The 26,727-nt window shown below is 44.1% G+C and overlaps 1 protein-coding gene across 4 annotated transcripts in view; it reads right to left on the bottom strand.

Annotated features, from left to right (window-relative positions):
• Positions 1-24,386, bottom strand: part of CLSTN1 (calsyntenin 1) — a 55,060-nt gene extending 30,674 nt beyond the window's left edge. For 2 of the 4 annotated variants that reach the window (XM_042478631.1, XM_042478633.1), the window contains exons 1-2: positions 24,097-24,386; positions 6,992-7,114 (exon numbers count right to left, since the gene is read on the bottom strand). In XM_042478631.1, coding sequence (XP_042334565.1) covers positions 6,992-7,114; positions 24,097-24,172 — 199 coding nt within the window. In that variant the 5' untranslated portion in view covers positions 24,173-24,386. The remainder of the gene's footprint in view (positions 1-6,991; positions 7,115-24,096) is intronic. The other 2 variants (XM_042478632.1, XM_042478635.1) reach the window with 1 other exon arrangement.
• Between the last annotated feature and the right edge of the window lie 2,341 nt (positions 24,387-26,727).

Here is a 26,727-nt window from a genome sequence, read left to right as displayed (position 1 = left end):
CAAAAGCAGAGCTTGGAAAAGCTTGAAGTATAAACTCCAGAATCCAGTTTTCTTTTAGTTTACAACTCCTCCGTGTTGGGATTTGGAAAAGCTGTAATCCCAAAACAGAGACCCGCAAAGTATAGTGGCTTGAGTGCTGGACTAAGGACTCTGAGGCCTGTTCCAGACTGCCAAAATAAAGCTGCTTCGGATCTCTTTGGAGGGATGCTATTTAAATGATGCATGGGTCCTAAGAGTCTGGAGGCCACATCAAAGCCACACTCCATTCCTAAGCACTGGAGGGCAGCTTTGGTGCAGCTTCCGGATTCTTAGGATGCATGCATCATTTAAACAGCATCCCTCCAAAGAGACCCCAAGCAGCTTTGTTTTGGCAGTCTGTAACAGGCCTGAGAGACCAAGGCTCGAACCCCTGGTCAGCCATGAAAACTCAGTAGGTCTCCTTGGACAAGTCAAACACTCCGCAATGGGAAACCTCCTCTGAATAAATCTTGCCAAAAGAAAACCCTGTGATAGATTCACCATGAGTTGGAAATGACTTGAAGGCACGCGGCTATAACAAGAGCCCCAAATGCGTAGCTTTCTGATGCTGTGAGCAAGAGCCTTTTGCTTCCCTGCCTCTGCAGTCTGCAAGCCATTCTTCTTGTTCATCTGTTGAGCTCTAGGAGAGCAACCAAGCAGAAGGAGAGGATCAGGGAAGGAGAACTACCTGGCTTTCCTAAGTGCTGAGTAACTGTAAGCACATTCCACCCAGACAAAATACAGAGGCATCTCTTCTCCTCTACCCTGCCATTTAACATGGAGCAGACATGCCAGTTCTTAGGCAAGGAGCAGTGCCAACTGGTGTGCCAGGGACTCAGCAGGGTCCCAGGCGGGCAACCAAACATCTGTTGCATGTTGTAACTGTGGCCCTATGGCATCCCAGATCAGCTGGCTGTTGGGATGTGTGGGTGCCAAGTTGTGGGAGGACCAACACTTCCTACATAGCCTTTCACGACTTTTCTGAATACAATAGTTGCCTACTTCTATCCTTCTGCTCTCCAAATGCAGAGCTCAAGAAGTAATGAATGCAAGTAGGCTGCTTCAGCAGCAATAACCTTTGTAGGCTGCCATGCCTCCTTTCACTAGTTAAACAGGATAACAACAGCAAGCCCATCTCTCTGTGAAGTTATTCACATATAGTTTTTATAGGTCTTGCATGTACAAAATTGTACCCTTCAGAGCAACTGGGGATTGTCACAATCAAAAGCAACTCTGGTTACAACAAAGTCACCTCCCATGAGATTCTCTCAGGTGTGTTTGATGGCATTTATAGCCAGATATGAGAACTAGTGTGATATAAAGATCTAAGCGTTGGACTAGGAGACCAGGATTTGAATTCCCACTCAACCACAGAAACCTACTTTGGGCAAGTCACATTCTCTCAGCCTGAGAAAAGGGCAGAGGCAAACCCCCTGTGGATCAACCAGATCAAGGAAAACCCATGACAGGTTCGCCTAAGGATCGCAATGTGTCAGAGTTGATTTGAAGGCATGTAACAACAGCTAGATAGTTAAGACACACCCAAAGCTCAAAATGCTGCAAAGTAACTCTGTGTTAGATAGCTCTGTATATCAAAGGTAGATGCTTGCAGACTGCCTCTCTTTACCCCTATCAGCCATTCCCTTTTCTTGGATTTGCAGTCTCTAAAAATCAATGCTTCCCAGGTTATCTGTTGCGGAAGATCATTCTCAGCCTCAGAGGATGGCAATGGCAAACCCCCTCTGAAAAAACTTGCCAAGAAAACCCCATTATAGAGTTGTCTTAGGGTCACCATAAGTTGGACGCAACTTGAAGGCATATAACAACAAGACCACTGACACCTATTCGTTGCAACATAGAAAATTGCAAACTCTCATCTGGCTTAATCGCACCAAAGCAACAAACGTCTATTGTTGCACAAGCCCTGGCCAAATACACAGCCACCATAAAAAAGTCCAGGCACAAAGGTGATTTCAAAAACATCTTTCACTAGCTCCAACGTCTCTCAGCTTTGGGAGTCAAAACGTTCCCATTTGAAGGATTAAGAGCCTAGCCAGGCAGGCATTGCGCGGAAAGCCCCAAAAAGTAGAGGGAAGGGGGCAGGCAAAAAGTGTGTTAGTGTGACAGTTGTGTCTGGGCTTGCATGAAAATAAACTGTTTAACAAAGGCCGCTCGGCTCTTGGCCACCTGAACTGGATTCTGAACTAGAGCATCAGTGCCAGCCTCTGCTGTGAGGCAAGTCGAGCATCACTGTTCTTGGCACTCTGGCGTCATTGCCGATCCATGTAACCACACTCTCTGTGCCACAAATGTGTTTATGGGAGTATTAAACATCTTCTTTGAAAGCAAAACATGAAATTATTGGGAGTGGGAGGAAGAAGCCACCCTGAAGAAAGCATAGAAGGAAGCGCCCCTTTCTCTTAAAAGAAGGAGGCACACAGAGAGCCAGGATGGTCTAGTGATCTGAGTGCTTGACTATGATTCTGGAGATTAGGGTTTGAATCCCTGCTCAACCACTGGGTGACCCTAGGCAGGTCACATTCTCTCAGCCTCAGAGGGAAGCAAAGGTACCCCCCCCCCCGAACTGCAATGCAAGAGGCAAGATGGACCCTGCATTATCAAGTGGATCCTAATGCATCCTCCAAAGGCATTGGAAGCTCTTGCTTTCACAATGGCGGACCTCTGCTTTGTTTTTAAAGCCGCAGCCAAATGAGGGGAGGAAAAAAAATCCTTGCAAATATTTGAAGTAGAAGGGTCTGGTGTATCTGAAGCAGCAATCCTTCTTTGAATTCGAGCCGGTCCTCTCTTTCCAAGCCTGTTGCACAGCAATGGGGGAGGAGGAGGAGAGAGAGCATTGAGCTGGACATATTCCAAGCATGGCACATTCTTTCGCTGGGCTTTGAAGTGTGGCACTCAGTTGGCCACTCACTGTTCTAGAGAAAAAGCCAAGAATTCCACCCAAACATGCATTTCTGAGCGCTGTGAGAACGACCGGCATTTCAAAAAAGAAAGAAAGAAAGATGCACAGAAAGGATCGCTTTGTTGCTGCTCTGCGCATGCTAACTGAGCCAAGAGTCGCCGTTTAAGATGCGTTCCCTATTTTCAGGCCTTAACTAATGAGTATGAAATGTTTTCACAAGAGCTGCAGAGATGAAACCTTCTTTTTTAAAATGCCAAGAACAGAATTCCAGATTCTTGATGAAAACATTTAAATCCAGAGTTAAACATTTTGTTGTTAGATTGCTATCAAGTGGGTGATAACCTTTGGCTCCCATGAGAGACCTCCAAGAGACACCAATATTAACATTATACCTACTCAGGTCCAGCAAAGTCTCATAAAAATGAAGACATGAAGCATGAACAATGGGCAACTTTAGCATTAAGATATGGCAGTATGGGATATGGGATACAGTACCTAATTCTTGCTATAAGAGTATGTTCCTTATACACACCATTAATGTTTCAAGTTTAATGCCAGGGTGTTGTTTTTGTTTTAACACTCTCCTTTTAAGGCAGTAAAACCATGGCCTACTTGATGTTACAATGCAATTTTTTTCTTTATTAACTATACCAAAGACTTTCAGAAGGAACTCAACATTTGCTTTAACTGAGAAAAGCCCAAAAGACAAATGAATGGATCCGAGATCAGCTTAAACCCGAATGATCCTTAGAAGCTAATGTGATTTCTGAGGCTATCACATCTTGGATGGATCAAGATATCACACGACTAACTGGAATAATAATATTGATAAAGTGGGAGGCAGTGGGAAAAGTGGGTCAAAGGATTGATTCGATAAAAGTTGTCATGAGTTTGCAAGGCCTGAGTAAGGTTGCTGATGACTAAGGCTCTTGGAGGTGTGCCATTCAAACCGTCACCATAATTCAAAGCTGACTTGACAGCAAACAACAATAATGTAAAGGTATTTCTGAAGCTTTAAGTATTTGCACAGGATTGCAGGTAGAATCATACAACTAAGCCTTCCATGACTCCTGCCATAGCTATCTTGAAACCCAGACAAATCATATATAGGTTGAAAGTCTGAGGACTATGATATTCACTTGCAATGCAGCCTTTACTTGGTTAGCTTACCAGAAACTGCACCAAACTGGGGGGTGAAAGAGACATAGGTTATTTTTGATAGCCAAAACTCAAAGCTATATGCAGAGAGATCTGGTAGCACCTTTGAGCCTAACAGAAATAAAGAAGTTGGCAGCATGAGCTTTTATAGACTTCAGTCTACTTCCTTAGATGCCAAAAGTGTGAGATGTAGTGGTATCCTACAAAGAGCACTGGTTCTTATAGGTAACTGTTCTTTGTCACTAAGTCACCAACCACAGATCTTCTGCCAGGTGCCCTATCAAAGACAACTCTACCTGGAAATGCCAACAATTGAACCCAGGATTGTCTGCAAACAAGGCATGCCCTTACTACTGAGCTATGGTCCATCCCACTATGGAGCCGCCAAAGTCAAAGGTCTGAAATCCCAGGGAACCAGTGTAGCTAGAATGACCAATGGTCACTTCATTAAAAGCAGCTATTTTCACTAACACTAAGAGGGTGAAAATCAGACTTCAGACTATTATTGGAACTGAAGAATATAGTCAAAACAGGTTCTTCAGGCTCTATGCGAATGCCAGACAGTCTCACCACAGAACAGCCTATTGTGCGTTTGCAACCAAACTGGAGTTGGATCACGCAGGTCAGAAATGAAAGCCAATACGATAAGCACCAACTCTCTTAACATTTCTGCCAGCTGCAAATGCTTTGTTTCGTTTTCCAGTCAAGGATGTAGTGCCGCAAATGGTTTACTTAGCAAAGGTTTGACACCAACAAACCTCTAATTAAAAGCTTACATTAATGGTAATAAAGACAGACTTAACACCAAATGCTCTCCTGCGCATAATCTCCTTAAGTCAGACCCGAGTCGCAACCTGTGTGAGGGGTTTTTTCCTCGCTCTTTATCAAAGGAAACTGGCTTCAATGTGAGTGGCTCATTGTTGACAGAGACCTACCAAAACAGGGTAGTGACAAACAAAATTATGGACAGGTTGGAGCTTTTAGTTACTCTTACAGGTCCAGCATCTTAAACTTAATACAGCAGAGAGTTTTCCTTCCAGCATCCATGACTAATGCCCATCAAGCTTTTCTTTTCTAATTACTTCCCATGGCATCTCCATTCATTGCTATGTTGTTCTTTAAGGCCTTTACTCCCAAAGGATGCCCTCTGCCTCTACATCACAGCCTTCAAAATCAGCTTTCTCCAGCCTTATGTTCTCCAGATCTTCTCTGGACCACCATGTGCCCAAGCCAATGGCCAATGATCAAAAGGTCCCCAGGATGCGGAAGGCCTAGTATCTTTCGGCGCACTGGCAGTGAGACAGAGGATGGGTAGTCATGTCTGTTGTTTTAGGCTAACCTGGTTCAGATCCTGGCCTGGTAAGAAGTGCTTGAGTTCACAGACAGCAAAAGAGCCATGCTTTGTTCCTACCCAAAATCAGAAGCTTTACGTCCCTTCCTTGCAACTTCTGTCCATTACACTGTTTACATGTGCGCCAAGCCACACGGCACAGATATTATGGCGTAAACCTTCGAAGACTAGAATTAGATCCATTTTAGGATGGATATTTCTAATTCACCAAACATTCCCTCATTAACACTGTTAAGCTTTCAAAAGGCCAGAAGACTTTCTCTGAAGACGCCAGCCACAGATGCTGGCGAAACATAAGAAAGAAAATCTTCTAGAACGTGGCCACATAGCCTGAAAAACCCACCAAAAACCATGGATGCCGGCCATGAAAGCCTTTGACGTCACGCCAGAAGACTTTGTTTTAGCTTCACCCTGAACCCCACCCAGCTGTTTCATACTCAGGTATTTATTAAACTATTTATACTGCATGCTATATCACAATATCTCAGAGCAGCATACAAGTAAAATCAACCTTAACAGAAGAAAGAAATTTAAACCATTTAAATCAACTGGAAAAAATATTAAACAAGTCGACAAGGAAAAAACAGATTAAGGAAGTCTGAACAATTTAGAAACATGTTCAGAGGTATTTTGGAATGAATGAATTAAGGCCCCAAAGGCCTAACTCTAACCTTTCTATTACAGGGGACAGCCATGTTTTTGCTTGGCACCTAAACAAGGCAAGTGCTGGCACCAGTCAGGCCTCCAAAGGGAGGGCATTCCACAACTGCGGTGCCACAGCTGAGAAAGCCCTCTCCCAGACCTTCCCACAATGTATTGACTTTGAAGAAGAAGACTGTATTCTATACATAGTATGAATAGTGTTCAAATCTTCTTTCAGTTCCATTACATGAAATGCAATCATGATCTTTTGCACCACAGTGTAGCCCTCTCATCTCAAATTACACCTTTTTAGGAAGAGTAACTCAATGGTTTACTTTACTTTCAGGAAAGCATGTCTGTTTAACCAGGTTTCCCCTGCCTTAACATGAGATGTTTCCCGCTTTCTGAGTGGCAATCTACATTTATCCATGTCAAACCTTGCTTTGGTTATCTACTAAGTACCCTAATCATTTGAGATGACTGGCATCTCCTTAAACAAGGAAATGACATGGTGCTCCTGATGGTGTTTGACTGCAACTCCCAGCATGCGTCACCATGAACATGCTGAGTAGAGCTACTGGGAGTTATAGTCCAACAGCATCTGGAGGGCTTCACAATTCCCACATGTCCCCTAGCAATGTGATATAAATTGAGTTTGCAGTACTATTTGCTCCCTCTGGAGTAAATGTAAGTGAAGATGCTGGCCCTCAGGACTAATCTTTTTGTAGACCCTACTTAGCCTTCTTTTCCAGTTTGGGTCCTCGCTACTGAAACAGAACAGTTAGAACAATTTTCAAAAACAACATCTATCAAGTGTGTGCTTTGGTTTTCTTTGGCCGGCTTGCGTTTCTCATGCTTCCCATGATACAGCAGTTACCAAATATACCCCAAGACCCTCATACCTGCAAAACGGAGAGGTGCGTCCTTATCCAGTGCTATCAATGGGGGGTCCAGCAGGACTGTGTTGTCGTTCTCTGTGACTATGCCATGGTACGTCGTTTCGATCCATGGTTTGTGCTTGTTTACTGTAAAAGAAGAGGGAAAGGGAAGGAAGATTAAGCACAGCACATGCCAGTATTCGTCTATTTATATCCACTGGTTTAAAACACAGGGATCTGGTGGTCCTCCAGATATGGATGAAATACTACTCCCATCATCCATTATCATTAGCCAGACTGGTACAAGATGATGGAAACTGGAATCCTACATCACCAGGAGGGCCTTCATGGTCCACAGCCATGTTTTTAAATTGTATTTATTTATTTTAAATTGTATTTATTTATTTTAAGATGCCATCCTTGAGGATACTATCCATCCTACGACTATAAACTAATTCAAAACAAATAATCTTCCAGGTTTTAGCACCAGTATCCTTTTTCCAGTGCACAAAAAGAATAGGATTGCACCCACAGAAACAACAGCTATGTTGGAAGTGCAAAATTATGTCTCTAGGCTTGCAAGCTTTCTGGCAATGATACCTAAATGGAGAGAAAGATAGCTTTAAAACTGACTCAGCTGGATGAACACTTCTACATTTTGTGTTTTACACAGCTCCTGCATCTTCTTTTTCAACTTGTCAACAGAACCCATGGTAGCTTCCCAGCAAGCCAGCCTTAGATAGCAGGGCAAGGAGGTGAAAGACACACATGGCTTTGGTTTACATCCAGATTAGAGCAACCCACTGTGAATTTAATCAAGTTAAACAGAACAAATATCCTGCAATACAGCTTGCTTCTGAATATTACTACAGTACTAGAAAAATTATTATGGAAGCTGCCTTGCATACCGATTCCAAACTTCACAAGCAAAAGATTGCCTTTTGGTGTTCTTCACTGTATGAAAGAGATCTTCAACCTGGGAGTTGAGGAGGACTGAGAACTAAGAAGAGGGCACAGTTTGGAGGAGGCAACTACTGACTACAACCCACAGTCCAAGCATGAACAACTTTACAAGAAACCCTCACCCACTGAGTTTAATGAGACTTCTCCCCCAACCATAAGTTGTTTCCGACTTATGGCAACCCCAAGGAAAAAGAAAACACCTATCATGATTTGTTCCTCTGAAAGACCCCACTGCCTCCATCCTTTCTGGCATCTAGGTGAAGGTCAGGGGAAACTTTGTCTTTTCCAATGTTTCCGGTTTCATCTTGCAAAATTTCCTGCCATCATTGCCCATGGGAGCTGGAATCCAAAACATCTGGAAGGTCAATGGTCCAGGAACAAAGCTAACATTGTTGTCGTTGCGCGTTCAAGTTGTTTCCGACTTATGGAGACCCTATGGCAGACCTACCACAAGGTTTTCTGGGCATGGTTTGTTCAGAGGGAGTTTGGAATGGCCTTCCTCTGAGGCTGAGAGAGTGCGACTTCCCAAGGTCTCCCAGTGTGCAAGGATTCGACCTCTGGTCTCCGACATCAAAACCACTAAACCATGCTAGCTCAGCAAGCTAACCACATACAGCTTAAAGACAACAGAGTCAATGAGCCAAATCCCGACCAGGGAAGAGCCAAAGACTCTGGCTTAATGTGGATTTGCAAAACCAGGGCTTGCAACTGTGTGGTTCAAGCGTCCAAGCGTGAAATGACAAACAGCTACAACCACAAATGCAGCTGCTACGCCACAGAGGTAGTAATGGATTAGTAGGGTAGCAAAGACAACAAGACCAGAGAGTATCAGCATAAACCATCGGTGTCTATTTGGGAGTCACAGTTTGGGTCCTTCATTCCAGTCGCTGCAAACCAAAGCTTGACACTTTAAATAACTGCAAAACGCTGCTTTGTCTTCCTCCCGCCATGAGAAACAAGGGCCAAGGCACTCAAGAAGAGACAAATCTTTCACGTATGGGGGTTTTGGCTTTCTCTTTTTTAATGCCATCAATGCAGAAACAACAGAGGTATTTTTCTTCTCCCCCATCGCTGTCTAACAAATGATCGAGGCTGAAGTTACCTACAGGAGAACGCTAGAACAATCCGCCATTATGTCGAAATTCTTATCTCGGCCGTACAGTTTGATTAATAAGCCGTCTTTTTAGGAAGGTTAATATGATCAAGTGCTTCTCAGGATAGATAATGAATTTAAGAGAACCAGAATTTTTTTTGTTATTGAAATTGGATTAATTTTTTTTAAAGCGCTTGATGTTTCCGACAGAAAGCCTGTTACAATGCAATCCGGATATTAATACAGAGTAGGTTAATTATAACATTGCCACATTAAAAAAGAGAGATGTAGCCAAAAAACAACTTCTTATATAAGGAATGATTGAAGGCAAGTTTCTCTTTGGGTGGCCAGTTTCCAAACTTAGCCGCCCCTTGGGTTCAGGATGGCCAACCACTATCCTCCAATGCAAAAACAAGCCTTGCTTTTGCATCAGGCAAAGGTACTTAAACCAGATTCAACTTCCAGGAAGACAACAAAGCTGGGCCACAGCAGAGCCATAATGAAATAGCCCAACATAACAGAATGACAGTACCAATTAGTATATTCAGAAATGGTAGGCTTGCTTGAATTTCAGGTCTCTTCGGCACTACACAAGGATAGCGCTTCAATCTATTGTGTTGTTATTTGCTGTCACTTTGACTTATGGAAGACCTCCAAGTGCCCCACTCGTGTTGTGTAGGTTTTGTGAACTCAGGGCCTTGGTGTTTTGTATACTGAATCAACCCACTTTTCCTACTGCCCTCCACTTTACCATGCATCACTGTCTTCTCCAATGAGTCACATTATCTCAAAGCACAGCAGCCTCAGTTGAGTCATTGTCACTTCTAGGGAGAATTCAGGCTTCATCTGCTCTCAGACCAATTCGTTTTTCTTTTTAGCAATCCATGATAACCACCAAACTCACTCCCAGCACATTTCAAATGAGATTATTTTCTTCCTGCCATCTTCCTTCACTGTCCAACCATGCGTAGGAATTGCACATCAGCATCCACTTTAAATTCCATTGCTGCATCCCACAGAATCCCGGGATTTGTGGTTTCAAGAGGCATTAAAGGTCTCTGGGCAGAATTACAAACCCCAGCACTCCACAGAATGGAGCCGCGGCCATTAAGATGCTAACAAACTGCTATAATTGTACAATTGCACATGTGACTTTTGTGAATCTGATTATTTACGGTTTTGATTAATGTGTTTGCTCTAGGCATCTCTAGGTCCTCCAGTGCAATTTGGCCAGACGTTGACCATAGTGTTGGAGAACCTAGAAGTTCCTAGAGAAAACACTTCTCTGGGCATTTGTAGGTCCTCCAGCATGACTCTATGATCAACACCTGGCACATGTTGGCCATAGAGTTGCACTGGGGGAACCTAAAGATTCCTAGGGGGTGTTGTCTTAGGTAAAAGGAAAGGTATTTTTTTATTTGTGATTTGTCCACATTCATGGAGGAACCGCTGTATAATCAGAAAGAGACCTCAGATGTTTTCAAGCTCTGCTCTGAAATACAACACTGAAGAATGCATAATAAGTAGCCTAACTCCTTTGACTTCACCCCACTACTGACCTCTGGCCCCTACCAGGACACACAATACGGTGCAATGCCCTTTCCAGAGACTACAAGACTTATGGATACCTCCTCACTGTCGACTCCATGTTCCAAATACACTGCAAACCAGGTCACCAGAAAGGAGAGTGATGAATGGATAAATGAATGAAGAGGGGATTATTTCCTGCAACTTCAGGTTGCGCCAATGCATGGATGTGTTTGTGTGTCTAGATCTCTTTCACACAACACAAGACTAATTTATACTGCAATATAGTATATAGTAGACTATCGCGGGGCTCTTCCACGTTATGCAACTGCAGCCCTATTTACTACTTTAAGTCCCCTACAGAGTCCTGAAATGTGTAGTTCAAGAGCTTTGTGGCAGATAATTCTAAATACCTCAAAGAACTAGAAATCCTAGGATTTTGTAGGTTGGAGCCATGGCAATTAAAGTGGCATCAAAGTCCTACAATTACGAAAGAGAACTAGGCTACAGACACCGAGGGATGGGAAGAAGCGAGCTTCATGCTACAAAATCCTAGGATTCATAGGCCTTATGCTGATCAGAGGTGCAAAAGAATGATGACCTAGTTCAAGATACACTAAATAACCAAAGAGCCGAATTACAATGCTTTTATGCCTGGCCACGATCCTAAAGTCTCAGCATCCATAGCTGTGGTTCCATAAAAAAAAAAAAACAATAATTGGCAAATCTGAATTCTTGAATACCAAGATGGTCACCCCTCTTAAGACTTGTTCTGTGTGCCTTCTCAAAGCCTCTTCCAAAGTATATGGTTGCTAAGGCTTTTAGCAAGAACACCGAAGTAAGACAAGCTGTGTCTCAAAAGAGGTAGTTTTGCCGGTTCCTTTCTCCGAAACAGAGCCTTCAGCTCCTAGTATTAGCTGCCATTTAGTCTCGCCACATAAGCAAGGATGAGTTCTGTTGGTTTTCTGGAAATACAGTGTTCTGTCCTACCTTCGCAAGACCCTGCTGGAATCAGCTGCAAATCCCATGATCAGATGCGACAGCACTACATCCTAGCTCACATTTAATCCAGCAGCAGAAGAGAATGTTCCTTGACACACAAGTGGCTGCAGACAAAAACTGACTTTCGTTTCAAGCTGACAATGTTGATAAGCAGAGATTCAGAACCCGACTGCTGAAAAGCTTGGTTTTATTTTTAAACCCGTGTTTGGAGGGGAAAGATGGCCTAATGGATGACCAGACCAAGGACTTTGAATTCAATGGTTGCTTTTTAAAAACAACAACTCAAAATCATATTCAGCAGCCTTGCTCTGGGGAGTAAGGACTATCACCAGGTGACCAGGAAAAATGGATTCGGAGAACTGAAAAGTTCCTTGATATGGCTAGCAGTGCATTATATATGGCTAATATAAGCACTGGTGGGGAAGCAGGCCAATGACATCTGCGGATTAATATAGTCCACAGCCAAGAATATATTTAGCAGAGAATTCATTACAATCAAATGCAATGTTAGAGATCACAGATCCACTCAAACTGGAACATCACATTTTTTGGAAGAGGAGGAATCCAGACCAAAATCTTTCCTAGAGATGTGACGATTCGAAGTCGTTCCTGAAGATGTTCTGAGGTAATGGTTTCCATTGATCTGACACACTATGTCTGCATGTCACACTAAATCATGGTTTATGCTAGCCATGGTTCATTGTTGTCTGGCAGACAACCAACCAACCAACCAACCCATTGCTTGTTTTCCAACATTTGTGACTCCTGTCTCCTTTGGTTAGCTTTTATTTCAGGGCAGATAGCTAGAAAAACAAACAAGGGCAAGGGGCAAGCAACACTTCTGGCTTCACACACAACAGGCAATGGTTTAAACAAGCTGTGGCCTGTTACAGACTGCCAAAATAAAGCTGCTTGGGGTCTCTTTGGAGGTATGCTGTTTAAATGATGCATGCATCCTAAGAATCCGGAAGCTGCACCAAAGCTGCCCTCCAGTGCTTAGGAATGGAGTGTGGCTTTGGCATGACCTCTGGACTCTTAGGACCCAGGCATCATTTAAAGAGCGTACCTCCAAAGAGACCCCAAGCAGCTTTATTTTGGCAGTCTGTAACAGGCCTTAGATTCCTAAACCAAGAACAATCCAGGGCTTCCAACTGTTTGCAGCAGGCCACAAAACATAGTTATTTAAGATGTCGAACCTTAACAAACCACAACCTGGATTGCTGTGAATATGATCAATTTTAACTAAATACACTTTTCTGTATGGACTGCTTAGGCGTCACCACTTTAAAGCAGATCAGCGTCTTCTCTCCATTGTGGGTGGCACTGATATTTTCCTCCGCCAAGCCAATCTTTTCAGATACAAAGCAGGTTAGATTAACCAGCTCCAGCAGTCACCACAGGTTTCCCCCTCAGAAGGGATAATAAATACGTTCCCAATACGATGCGCCAGTTAAAATACTGCGGCTTTTGTTACCAAAATAAGTCTGGGAGATTAAACTGATTTTTTAAAAATGGTTTTATGCCCTGCGGATATGTTTGGCAATTAAGATTGAATGACATCTTTGGAGGTACAGGATGGGAAAGAGATGGCATCATCCAAAATGTTCTCATCACACTGAAAATAAAGGACGTGAGGGTTTACGGGAGGAAGAAGAAGAAAAGGTTAATGTGGTGCCTTTGGCAAGGTAAAACCCTTATTGATTAGGTTAAAGACTGGATGGTTTCCAAGGGTCAAGTGGATTCAAATCCTGCTTCTACTGTACTGGCAAGTGAGGTATGTTATTTCACTCCCAGGTGTTGACTTGACAATATGCGAGAGATAACCCTGCAGTTGAAAATCCTAGCTTGCAGTTCCTGCACCAAACATTGCATCTCTCCCTATCAAACTATCACCTTTGTGCTTTCTCTGGGGGTCAGACTCTCCTCTGTGCCAACTCCCAGTTACCTCTTTGCCACAAGGTTCACAAGGAGAGCTACTTGTGCCAGCTAAACCATTCCACACCCATCTCCATCAAAATCCATTGCACTCTCTGTTAAAGAGAGCCAGTGTAATGTAGTGCTTTGAGAACTGGACTATGACTCTGGAGACCAGGGTTCGAATCCCTGCTTGGCCATGGAGAGCAGGTGACTCTCACACACTCTCTCAGTTTCAGTGGCAGGCAATAGCAAGCCTCCTCTGAACAAACCTTGCCAAGAAAACACCATGATGAGTTCGTCTTGGAGGAGTCCTAAGTTGGAAACTACACTTGTTCCGCCACATTTGCGGCTTTGACTTTTGCGGCTTTGATGATTCAGATTTTTTTAATATGTTCTTTCTAGGATTATCTAGGTCCTCCAGCACAACTCTATGGTCAACTTTAACCACAAGTCGCACTGAAGGACCTAGAGATTCCTAGAGAGAGCACTCTACTAAGCCTTTGTAGCTCCTCCAGCGCAATTCTATGGTCAGTGTCTGGCAGATGTTGACCACAGAGTGGAACTGGAGGACCTAGAGATTCCTAGAGAGAACACTCCACTAAGCTACCTATAGCTCCTCCAGTGCAACTCTATGGTCAAAGTCTGGCAGATGTAGACCGCAGAGTTGCACTGGAGGACTTAGAGATTCCTAGAGAGGTGTACTCTCAGGTAAAAACATTATGTTTTTGTTACAGTATTTGCGGTTTTTCCACATTCACAAGGCTCCTGTGCCGCTAACCCCAGCGAATGTGGAGGGATGAGTGTACTTGAAGGCACACAGCAACAGCAACCCACCTCCAATAAAAAGCCCTGTCTGGTGATAGATACACATTTATTGTCAATTTCCTCTGATGTTAAAGAACCTGTCAAGCTGTACTAAACAGTCAGAAGTTACTGTTTGGATGGTATACCCCAGAATCCCCCAGCCAGCATAGCCTTTGGCAGAGCTCTGCAACCAATTCGTGGTCAGAACTGTTTAAACTCTCTTCTCTTTGCCTGTTTCAGCCTCTCCTGACTTCCGTCTCCTGTAAGCTTTATGGTACGGCTAAGTTTTGTAGACAACCTAAAGGAGATAAATCTCAGGACTCCTCCAAGAGAAAGATAGAGAAAGTTTAAATGCAAAGGAAATGAAATCCCCAGCCAGGCCTAGTAGTGGTGACAAGAAAGTTGTCTGTGGTTTGCGTTACAAAATCACTGAAAACCACATAAACCGTTCAGAGTTTACGACGACTTCCGGGATACTGTTACTAGACTGGTTTTATGGCCCCAACTTCTGATAGCCAAAAACGTAAAAGTCCATGCTTTTCAGAGGTCCCACTTGACTTATAAATCACTGTTTAGCAAGCCCAACGTAACTGATCAATTATCACTTAAATGTTATAACTTATAAGCCTTCACAGGGTCTCTCGAAGGTTTAAAATGCTTTTCTTTACTTATGCAAGGCCTCCCTGACCTGGTTATGGTACTTCACATGTGCATATTGTTAGTACTAAGTGAAAATTCCCTGAAACATGTTCTTTGTTGTAGTGCTGGAACCTAGCTCTATTGTTTCCATGTTATCTCTGCCTCTGGTACCAAATTTTCTATTAAACAGTAATGCTCAAGAACAAATGTGTTTTGTTAAGTGGGGTATATGTCCACCTCTTTTAACCTGGGCATCAAATCGCTGTCTGGATGTCTGGTTGACTTAAAACTTAATACTGCAGTGATAAGGTAAGAGCTAGATTAAGAAACCACTTTCACTGGACTTTGCGTCTCCTCCAGTTGTCTTCCACCAACCATTCCAGCAACATACAGAGACGGAGAAATAGGAAGCAGGGACACTCTATTGACTGGGTCACTTCTGGCTCCTCTCCCTGAACAATTGTAGGTCATCATGATAAGACAGCGACCGATGTCTGCATCCATTAAAATGTAATGCATTATAGTGTTACAGCTGCATTAAAACTGGTTGTTATGGGAAACACAAAGCCTGTGCATGCATTTGTTTTGCAGGAGCCTGCCCTCCTCATCCGCTTTCTGTTTCTGTTGCATCTTCTTTTAAAAAGAAACACACACACACACACACAACCATGTCTGGTTTTTATTAATGTGTAAACTACGTTGGGTCTAAATACCCAAAGAGCATCAGATCCTGTCTGAACTTGGAAGATAAGCAGCAGGGTCAGCTTTGGTTTTAGATGTTGGAAAACCAACATCAGGAGCTGTAGGCTGTATTTCAGAGGAAGGAACTGGCAAAACCACCTCTGCCTAAGAAAACCCTATGAAATTCATGGGGTCCCTATAAGTCACCTTGAAGATACATACATACACATTGTTATTATTATAGTTTATTTCTATAGCGCTGTAAATGTACACAGCACTTTACATACAAATAATCATACATACAGACATATACACACAAGCTACTCTGGGGTCGCTTCCAGCTGTAGAGTAAGATGCAGCTAATAAATCATTAAATGAAGCTGATCCCAATTGCAGCCATCATCGAGAGCCTTTTCATTTAGTCACTTGTGGCAAGGAAGAATACCTTTCAGGTGATCAAGCACTTATGCTTTACAAATGTTTGCTTCCTCATGCGCAGGTGACTTGCGCAGGTATATATGAGTAAAGATTCTGTTTGCACAAAGCTATCTCAGAAGCAGCCTCATAAGGGTACAGTTATGCAACCGTTTCCCTCTGAATAGCTTTGACTGCATGGAGACAAATAAAAAGAGACGAATTGCTGAAGATGTGATGTTGCCCCTTTTCAAGTCTATTTTAAAGGAGGTTTCCCAGGCCAAAACAAAAGCACACTGCTGCCGCGTTCCCACCGGGCTGGAAACTCAAGCGGAGGAACAAAGGAAGCCAACCTGAGAAGAACGGGCTTTCATTGCCACAAAGAAACTAAACAGTGAGAAGGCTTGTCCATTGAAAAGCAGACAAGGCCCCGCTGGTAACGTAGATCCGGCTGCGAAGGCTTCGTGGATCTTCTCTACAGCATTGCAGCAAAAGCTCAGAGAGGATGGCTGAATTTCCAAACAGAGGCTCTAGAGGCACAGAGGGAGAAAGCAAAAATCTGTAAGCCAATCCTGCAGGACTGGATGCCGTATAAACTATTTGCTAGGCCCACCTAGTTAATTCCCAGGGTTTAAATGCACAATGCAACTCCTAAGTGTCTCCGGTCTTATATCAGCAGTTCTCCATCGCATTCCTGAACACTGCTCCAACCCTATCAGGGAAACAAAGGCCTCCGTACCTACAAGCTGAGCCTCTTTGGGTTAATCTAAGCAATGAAAACCTCCCAAGCGCAACGTTTTCAAGGGCCGGGGATGTTCCAGACGTTGACTCAGCACATCGGATAAGGCCGCCATAGATCCAAACTATGCTAAATGGACGGTCAGCCTGAAAACCCCACACAACTTTGAGTCTCTTCGTTGTGATAGTGGTTCCCATATTTCCGGGTTCACAATAAACGTCCAGGCTTGCAATAATAAATAGCACAACTGACTGGCCATCTGGACGCAGCCATCATTAAAAGTCAGGCTATAAAATGTCGCAGCACCTGGTTCTGTTCCAAGTATGTCACAGCCATTGGGGGGGGGAGAATAATAATTTACATTTTAATAAATTATTTTGCAACAGCATTGACTAAATTAAACCCACTTTCTGGTTGACCTTGGGCAAGCCACACTCTCTCAGCCTCAGAGGATGGCAATGGAAAAACCCCTCTGAAGAAAATTTCCAACCAAACCCCACGATACGTTCGCCTTAAGGTCATCACAAGTCAGAAATGACTTGAAGGCACACAACAATAACACACTCTTTAAAAAAGCACCTGGAAATGCAATTTTGTGAGAACTAATCAGAAGCTGTGCTAAATAAAAAGAGGAAAATTAGCAAAGCAGGGACAATTTAGCTTCACAAAGGCTACATCACTATCAGCAAGCCTTGCATCAGGCAACAAATCCAACTCCTATTCTCACCTCATTCGACCACATGTACCTCTATTAGTCCTTTTTGGCACATTGATCTTCTGGACTAATACACTGTTACACAGCCGCTTCCTTGACCGCATCCACACTGCAGAAATAACCCAGTTTGACACCGCTTTAACTGTCATGGCTCAATGCTATGGAATGCTGAGAACTGTAGTTTGTTGTGGCATCAGAACTCTCTGAAAGAGAAGACCAAATGTCTCACAAAACTACCACTCCCAGAATTCCCTCACATCCAACCATGGTAGTTAAAATGATGTCAAACTGGATTATTACAGCAGTGCAGATGCAGCCCTTGCCTGGTTTCCTGTAAGCAATCGCTGTTCACCGCAGGCAACCAAGCTGAGATGGGCTTCTGGCTTAACAGTGTTAGGTTAAAGCACAGTAGAAACCAACAATGACCATCTTGTGAACCTCCAGATGTTGTTGGACTGCTTCTTCTACCCCATCATCGCTCCGATGGATAGGGATGATAGGAGTTGCAATCCAACAACATCCTGAGGGCGTTTTTCCTTGCCTCTGCCAGAATGGATATAGCTTTCCAACTCCACTAGTGAATACATGCCCAAATACTGCAGATCATGAAATATTTTACACTGCTTTAACTGGGTTATAAATGGCCACTTGTTAAAATATGCTTTTAGTCTGTTTATTTTTTGATTGCCTTTAATTGCTTGAAATTGATTAAATGACGCTCCTGCACTCTGACATGAGATCCCACAATAGTGGATGGGATATAAAGATTGAAATAAACTTTGTATCCAGAGACCAAAGAGAATGAATGCATCTGCTCCTCCAGCCTTGCCAGTAAATCCGCAAGAAATCCTTCCTAGCCTGGCTTTCACAGTGGCCAACAAGAGTTTGCATTTCCAGACCCAGCCTGGCTACCTGCACTTCCAAAGCGACTACCATAAGTTCTTCCAGGAATGGACAAGTAAAACAACCTTGGATTTTTCTTAACCGACCTTAAGCTACTCACACACTCTCCTGGCAACTTTTCTGGGATCTGTTCTCATTTTTATGACCGCCATCATAACCTCCGACGGAGGATGCGGTTCCAGCGCAGCTTCTCAAAAGACAAAGATGTAATTAAATATGCATAAGACTGCCACAAGTGGAAGCGCCACGCTTGCCGTAAATTTTGGCTGAGGAAATACAGAGCGGAGGGAGCTGCGCTACATCTCCCTAGGCTTCAAGAACATGAAGACAAATAAGATCCTTGAGACAGTTTCAAAGAGTAACACATGTATTGTGGCATGAGCTTATTATGTGGACCTCCTCAGCCCATCTCACCAGAAGGAAACTCTGACGCCAGAAGTAGTGTGTTAAATTTTTCAGGTACTCAAGACTCATGAAGGTTTTACAGAAGGGTTTTACCATATGGCTGTCCCTCTGAGACATAAAGGAATCCTGTAGCGTCTCTGCAACTGAGAAAATACATTTCTAGCATAGGCTTCTCTGGATTGCAGTCCACTTCATGATGCAGCAGCCTAGGATCCAGAAGAGCCTGCGTTAAAAAATTCCCTTTTCTTAGTCTCAAAGGTGCTATTATATAGTATTTATGGAAAAACAGAACAACACAGCTATGTCTTTGAATAGAAGAATTCATTTTTTTTTCTGCCCTTGGCTGAACAGGACTTGTGGATGTTTTATTTTTATGCTGAAATGAAACTTAAGAACACTAAACACTGTCTTCTTGTGGCTCCATCTAGTAACAATCCACAGAGAAGGGTTAGCTTCCATCTTTGAAAACAAAGTCAACATCCTCACATCATTTGTCCCTCCTTAAAACGGTTTTAATAGGTGGAGGCCCAGACAGAAGAAATGCATTGACTCTTAATCCAGCTTCAAAGCAAGACAAATGTGCAATTATTAAATGCCTAGTTTGCTGGACATTACATTATTAGTTTGTACATATTTACTTTCACAGCCATGTGGGAATTTTCTCCTGTTCAGGAAATTTCAATCAAATAAAGGTATTTTATGTTCCATCAATCTAAGTGGTGATTCATGTCACGGCAAAGAAACGCCTCGGGGTACCATTTATCTACAGTACATTTGATATTGCTAATTAATATACATTTACCATTTATAATGGAGTCGGACAGTCAAAAAACGGAGGAGTCTGGAGTCAAAGGTTTGGTATACCAACTCCAGAGCCCTGCAAGGAAGACCATGGCAAGGAGACCGTGGTTATTTTACCATGACAGTACATTTGGGGCGAAACCGGCAAGGGTTAAGATTCCCAGAGTGCGAACGCAGTGTGTCTATTCACAGCGGATGATCAAAAACACAATTCCACTGACCCAAATGCCATCACAGTTAGGAAAGAGATGGGAAGGCGCAGGGGGAGAGGAGAAGATGGAAGAGCAGCTCTCAATCTAAAGCGGGCTCTTAGTTTCATCCCATTTGTAAAGTTTAACCTTTCTTTGCACCCTGATAACAACCTTGCTCTCCCAACCCCAAAGGGGCGAAAGAATCGGGATCCAAAATGACTGGGAGTGGGGCGGGGAAGAGAGTCGAGAAAGGATTTACATAACAAAAAAGCCAACAAAGTGTGTGCTGCATGGCTGCTGCAGACTCTCCCCCCTCCTTTGCACACAAACAAAAGCAGTGCCATCACACCCCACACATTCCTTTGGGACTGCTAGCCAAGAGGGCAACAGAGGAGGACATGGCTGGGCCAGCTTTCCATGCCAGAAAAGCACAACCAGCCACTGCCTCTGGTCCCTTGCATCCTGATCCTCATCCTTGCTTGGCCAAGAACAGTTGAAAGATTTGCGCCACTTCTTTGCGCTGAGACAAACAGGTTGCCATGCTTTATTAACATGCCTTGCAACGCGGCCATATGCTGCAAAGGAATTTTCTCCTTGCTGAAGAAAAGGGAGGAATGGTTGTGCCAAAGCAAAACGTACAGCAGGAGGGGGGAAAGGGAGGTAGAGAGTTCACTGCGGTGTCATGTCAACATTATCCTTCATCATCCTCTACTACAGCATCTCTTACTCTGCACGGGACCGCCATCGCCTCCTCCTCCCTCTCCATCATACTTGGGGACATATTTCTGTCACCTTCCAGAAAGGACACACCGGCCATCTGCTCCTCATGGCACTACCCGGATATGCTGGAAGGGAATAAGACCCCCCAACACACACCAAGGACACAGTCACCCTTCTTCCTCCCTTCCATTTACACAGGGATCTGGAAACAAAGGGGCATCAGATTTGGGGGAAGCGATTAGGGCGAGTTAAATCCCTATAGGGGAAAGGAGATTAATGTATAGGCACAGAGGAAGGGCCATAAGGCAAGGAGGAGGGCGGGCAGCAGGAGGAGCATGGAAGAGAGGGATTTAACCCCAGCGAGGGATTAGATGGGGTACTGGCGATTGAATTTAAAACCCTGCAAAGGGAAGACAGACTCCTCTCCCCGCTCTTTCCAAAGGGGAAAATTCCGTAAGGGCTATATATCAAGCTCCACCTAACGCAAAACATTGCCTTAGGAACAAGGCATCCAAACTGTGTGGGGGGGGGGGGGGAATGGGAAAGGTGCTCTTGTTTCAACATTGCCAAAGCCAGATTTAAAGAAATGCTTTCTCTTTGTGGGGCGTGATTGTGGGGGGGGGCACACCTTTTGGGGGCAAAAACAGGCTCTCGGAGGTGGCAAAGCAATCTTTCACAGCCAAGTGACCTCCAGATGTTGTAACCATCATCCCCAAGCACACTGTCCATGGCAACTGGGTCCAAGGAAGCTTGTAATCCTGGAGAGATACCAAAATGAATGGGGGGAATAGGGGAATCATTAAGGTCTCCAAGCGCTATGCGGAAGGGGCATACGTTTTTAGGAAAACCCAGATGGCAAAGGAATATCAACACATTATGGGCAGGCCTTGCGTGAAGCTGGTAGCACTGAGAAGGGCAGAGGGAGAGAATGGGGAGGAACAGAAGAAAGCAAAGGGGTTATTGCTCAAGAAAGAGTTTCTTTGGGGGCAAGTAGGCATAGGACAGGTAGGACTATGGTCCATGCAGAGATGTGGGATGTGGAGGGGACTACTGTATATACTCAACTATAAGGCAACCTCATGTATAAGTCGAGGGCTTGGGGTCAAAATTATGGATTTTGATAAGACCCGTGGTTAAGTTGTGGGTAAAACATAGAGGCAAATGTATATGTCAGGAAAGGCATCCCCGAATAAGAGGGTACCCTTTGTGTATGTTTTGGGGGAAAGAGGTACAGGTATCCCGGCAGAGGAGTTGCCATTTAATGTTTATGGCACTGTGATGTTCGTTACATGTTTCATACACCAAAACCACAACCAAAACACCACGCAAGACCAGAGAAGGTACGGCGCTTAAAGAGAAGATGGTGGGATTGTGCTGTTGCTATGAGAAGTAAGAAGGCCTACATCGGCCCCATCCTCATTGTAAAACCAGTAAATAGAAGGTAAAAAAGGAAACATTACCCTGAAGAATAATATAACTAAACAGAAATGCAACATTTCCATAACCCTTACTGCATGTTATGAAGACTGCAATACATACTACAGCATTACCATGCTAACAGAGGATTACACTGTTATTAAATAACAATATCCCTATTAGACAACTAATGATGATAGTATCTTACTCCGATCATACATAGTCACCATATTCTGGGGTAATACAGGATTGTTAACCGATGCAACATCACAGTCCCATTAAACGGATTATTAAAGATGCATTATATTAATATGGCTGCAATATCCAGCTACAATAATACAGCAACAATACATTATTAAACACCATCGCTATTTATGGTGCTTCACAACGTAACATTATTATAATGAAACGCAAGACTCTACATCACACTATTAATATTCTGATGAATTAATATGACAAACCATAACTTGGTAAGACTATACAGCATTACTAAACAACGCAATATTGAAACAGTCTCAGGACATATGGAATACAAGTCTGACACTCAGTGATATGTCCAAATTTGTCTCTATGCATATACATAAGTCTACTCAGAGTAAGTAGCACTGAGCTTGCCAGCGCTTGCTCCCAGTTGAATGCTTACACCGCCACAACCTGGAACACATTTATATACGCCCAGCCAGCAAGTACGAAACCATATCATAACAGGGATGCCAGCACTAAAGGCTACAAAACTGTGCCATTATGCAACCATGTCTGTTCCCACAAGAGACGCAATGTATGCTCAAGAAGCGGCCCCTAAGACACAGGGCAAAAACAATTCAACTGAAGGGCCGGCCGCCCTCCAAGGGGACTGACTCCCAGGTAAAGATGCACAGGATTTGCACCTACAAGGCAGCAAAGGTGTCAGGTATGAACAACGCATGGCCCCTCCACTCATCATAAACCATGAGAGGCAGGGAGACATTCCCCTATTTCAGTTTATGGGCAACCTTCCTGCCTCCTTTTCTCAAAGATGCCCCTTTGGCATCCCTTTTGCAGCCAACCTGGCCCCCCATACATGCCCACAACGCTCACTGACATTGACAATCCACCTGCCCCCCTTTTACAAACCTGTCTCTTTGGCACTCCACTTGCTCCTTTTTACAACTAACCTTGCCCACCCACCTCTCTCTCTCTCTCTCTCTCTCTCTCTCTGTGTAGATAGATAGATAGATATGAAACCTACCTGCCCCTTTTTGTAACCCTGCCTCTCTCCCTTTTCCAACTGACCTTGCCCAATCCTCACACATATTTGCAACTTAGTGCCCCCCTTTTCCAAACCTGTCTCTTTGCCACTCTGCTCGCTCTTCTCCCTTTTTGCAACCAACCTTGCCCACCCCTCCATCCATCGATGTTTGCAACCTACCTGCCCTCCTTTTCCAAACCTCTTGGCCAGTCCACCTGCCCCTTTCCTTTAGGCAACTGATCTTGCCCACCCCTCCACACACACACATTTACACACACTTGCAATCTATCTGCCCCCTTTTAGCAAACCTGCCCCTTCCCTGCTCCATCTTGCAACCAAGCTTGCCCACTTATCTATGTTTGCAACCTGTCTCCTCTCCCCTTTTGCAACCAACCTTGCCCATACACACACACACACACCCTATCTATCCCCCTTTTGCCAACTTGTCCCTTTGCCACTTCACCTGTCCCTCTCCCTTTTTGCATCAACCTTGCCCTATATATGTGTGTGTACTTATATCCATCCCTCTATATATCTATATCTATTGCAACCTATATGTCCCCCTTTTGCCAACCTGCCCCTTTGCCACCCCACCTGCCCCTCCATCTTCCACCCAACCTTACCCATATCTCTATCTATACATTGCAACCTACCTGTCTCCTTGCCACTCCACCTGCTCTCTCCCCTTTTGCAACCAACCTTGCCCATATATATATATATATATACACACACACACACAACCTATCTATCCCCCTTTTGCCAACCTGTCCCTTTGCCTTTTTGCATCCAACCTTGCCCTATATGTGTGTACCTATATCCATCCCTCTATATGTCTATATCTATTGCAACCTATTTGTCCCCCTTTTCCCAAACCTGTCCCTTTGCCACTCCATCTGCCTCCCTCTCTCCCCTTTATGCAACCGGCCTTGCCCTATACATCTCTCTCTCTCTCTCTCTCCCCATAGCCTTACCTCTGGCGGCTCCGGAGAGGAGGAGAAGGGCTGCCAGGAGGATCCAGGCGGGGGCCAGCGGGGAAGGCAGCAGCATCTTGGCCGGGAAGGGAAGGGAAGAAGGGGCTTCTCCTCCTCCTCCTGGGCCCCCCAACCGACCCCCGAGAGACACCAGGCGGGCTCCTCTCCTTCTTAATAATGATAATTAATAACAATTAATAATTAATTAATTAATAAATAATAGGAGGAGGAGGAGGAGCCGCCCTTGGCTTCAGCCTCAACCAGCGGCGCTGCTGCCAAAAGAACTAAGATGGCGGCGCCTCCTCCTCGATCCTCCCCCTCCCTCTCCGGTTGCCAGGCAACGGAATGGAAGGAACCAACTGCGACAAGAAATAGGGGAGGACAAGGCCGGACCGTACCATCTTCTAGGCGGGGAATAGGAGGAACCATTTTAACTATACAGCGGAGGGGACAAGGGAGGAACCATTTTTTCAGATGGAGGGGGACGGAAGGGGAAGGGGACGTTTTTCCTCGACTTCTTAAACGCCTTTTTTTGCTCTGTCAATTGTTTAGGAGCTCTGGTGCCACGCTAAACTACAACTCCCAGCATTCCCCAGAGTAGTCAAAGCGCCCTCAAAGTGGATGTGTGTTTTGGACCACAGTCCCAAAGGTGCTAAAAGAGTCCTTCTTATAGGGTCCAAAACACACTGCAGAAATAACCCAGTCTGAGACCGCTTTAACTGCCCTGGCTCAATGCTGGGGATTCTGGGAGTTGTAGTTTTGTTGTGGCACCAGAGCTTTCTGACAGAGAAAGTTAAATGCCTCACAAAAGCTACAGTTCCCCAAATTCCATAGCATTCAGCCAAGGCAGTTAAAGCGGCCTCAAAGTGGATTATTCCTGCAATGTGTCTTGAACCACAGTCCCAAAGGCGCAAATAAAAATCCCTTCTTGTAGATCCAAAACACACTGAGGAAATAATCCAGTTTGAGACTGCTTTAAATGCCCAGGGAATCCTGGGAAATGAAGTTTTTTGTGGTTCCAGAGCTCCCTGACAGAGAAGGCTAAATGTCTCACAAAACTACATTTCCCAGGATTCCCTAGCATTCAGCCAGGGCAGTTAAGGCAGTCCCAAACTGGGTTATTAATACAGTGTGGTTCAGCCCGTAATAACAAATTTCAACATTAGTTCAACTAATTAGTTAAAATTAGTAACGATAATCGCTAATTGTTGTTGTTTTGCGCCTCAGAGTCGTTTCTGATTTATGGTATCTGTAAGGCGAACATAGATTCATTCGGAAAGGGTTTGCCTTTGCCTTCCTCTGAGGCTGAGAGAGTGTGACTTGGCCAAAGGCACCCAATGGGTTTCCATGGCTCAGGTGGGATTCAAACCCTGGTCTCCAGGTCCATAGTCCAACGCTCAAAACTAATATGCCATGCTGGCTCTCATAGCCATGTTAGTCTCTTCCAAACAAAGAGACGTGTAAAAGTATAACAATAAAACACATATGCATTACCATGCGCATGTCTCTGTGTGGTTTCATATATTATTTTATGTGAGGTAATAATGGGATTGCTGAGTCCATTTTCAGCAATGTTTCGTACATTTTAAACCAACTTCGAATCCTCAGGCCTCTGATAATGGAGACTGCAATGGAGATAGAGTATTTGTAGGAATTACAGGAGAGTAGATTTTTATTTAACATAAAAAAGGAACTTATTGAGAGTAAGAGTATGGGTCTGCAATGGAACTAGTGGCCTAGAGCGGCTGTGGGGCTTCTTTCTCCGAATATCTTCAAAAAGAGGGCTGGACAGCTCCTGGCAAAGGATGCTTTACCTCAGTCATCCCCAAACTCTGGTCCTCCAGGGATTTTGGACTTCAGCTCTTGGCCAATTGTCTGGGATTCTGGGAAAGGAAGTCCAAAAAAGGCCAGAGTTTGGGAATGGCGGCGAGATTCTGCATTGACCATTGTACATGAGACCCCTTCCAACTCTGAGTTCATCAGATTAGCGAGATCCCACGGGAAAACGGGATTTAAAGGAGAGTGTGATAAAGTGTGATAAACTCCTATGAATCCATAACTCTAATTCTAAACCCACCACCGATTTACAAATCCCAGTCTTCCGCCGGACGGGAGTCGTAACCACTAAAGTGGTACTCATCTGCTATAACTCTGTAGTGGAGATACGATTTTGGTCCAATTGGATCCAATGGAGAGAAGGGCATGCTTAGAACAAATGCACTGGTTGCAAGTAGCTGCTAATCTGGATTAAGATTGAGGCCTGGATGCATTTCGGGGGAGCCAGCCTGTGTTTCATGCTCTGCCTCCAGCTTGCTCCTATAAATAATTAAGGTGTCAACAACTTGTTCATTAGCAAATGAGTTCTTTGTCTCCGCAGGCTTCGCTAACGGTTCTTTAATGAAGAGCAAAAGTAGGCAGAATCAATTAGTTACGTTGGCTGGAGACAGGTATCTACCTTCCCAGTTATATATAATTATCATCACCATCATAATCTAGGAATCATATATGATTTTTAAACTGTTCTTAGCTTTTCTCTATTTTGTCCAGAAGCGGGGCCCAATTATGTCGAAAACGATCATCGAAATTACCATTGCCACCGTTGTCTTTCAGTTTCCTAGAGTCCCAGGTGTT

The sequence above is a fragment of the Sceloporus undulatus genome, chromosome 7, assembly GCF_019175285.1.
Source record: "Sceloporus undulatus isolate JIND9_A2432 ecotype Alabama chromosome 7, SceUnd_v1.1, whole genome shotgun sequence".
In the NCBI taxonomy this organism is placed as follows: domain Eukaryota; kingdom Metazoa; phylum Chordata; class Lepidosauria; order Squamata; family Phrynosomatidae; genus Sceloporus; species Sceloporus undulatus.
This window is presented reverse-complemented; position numbering and strand designations above follow the sequence as displayed.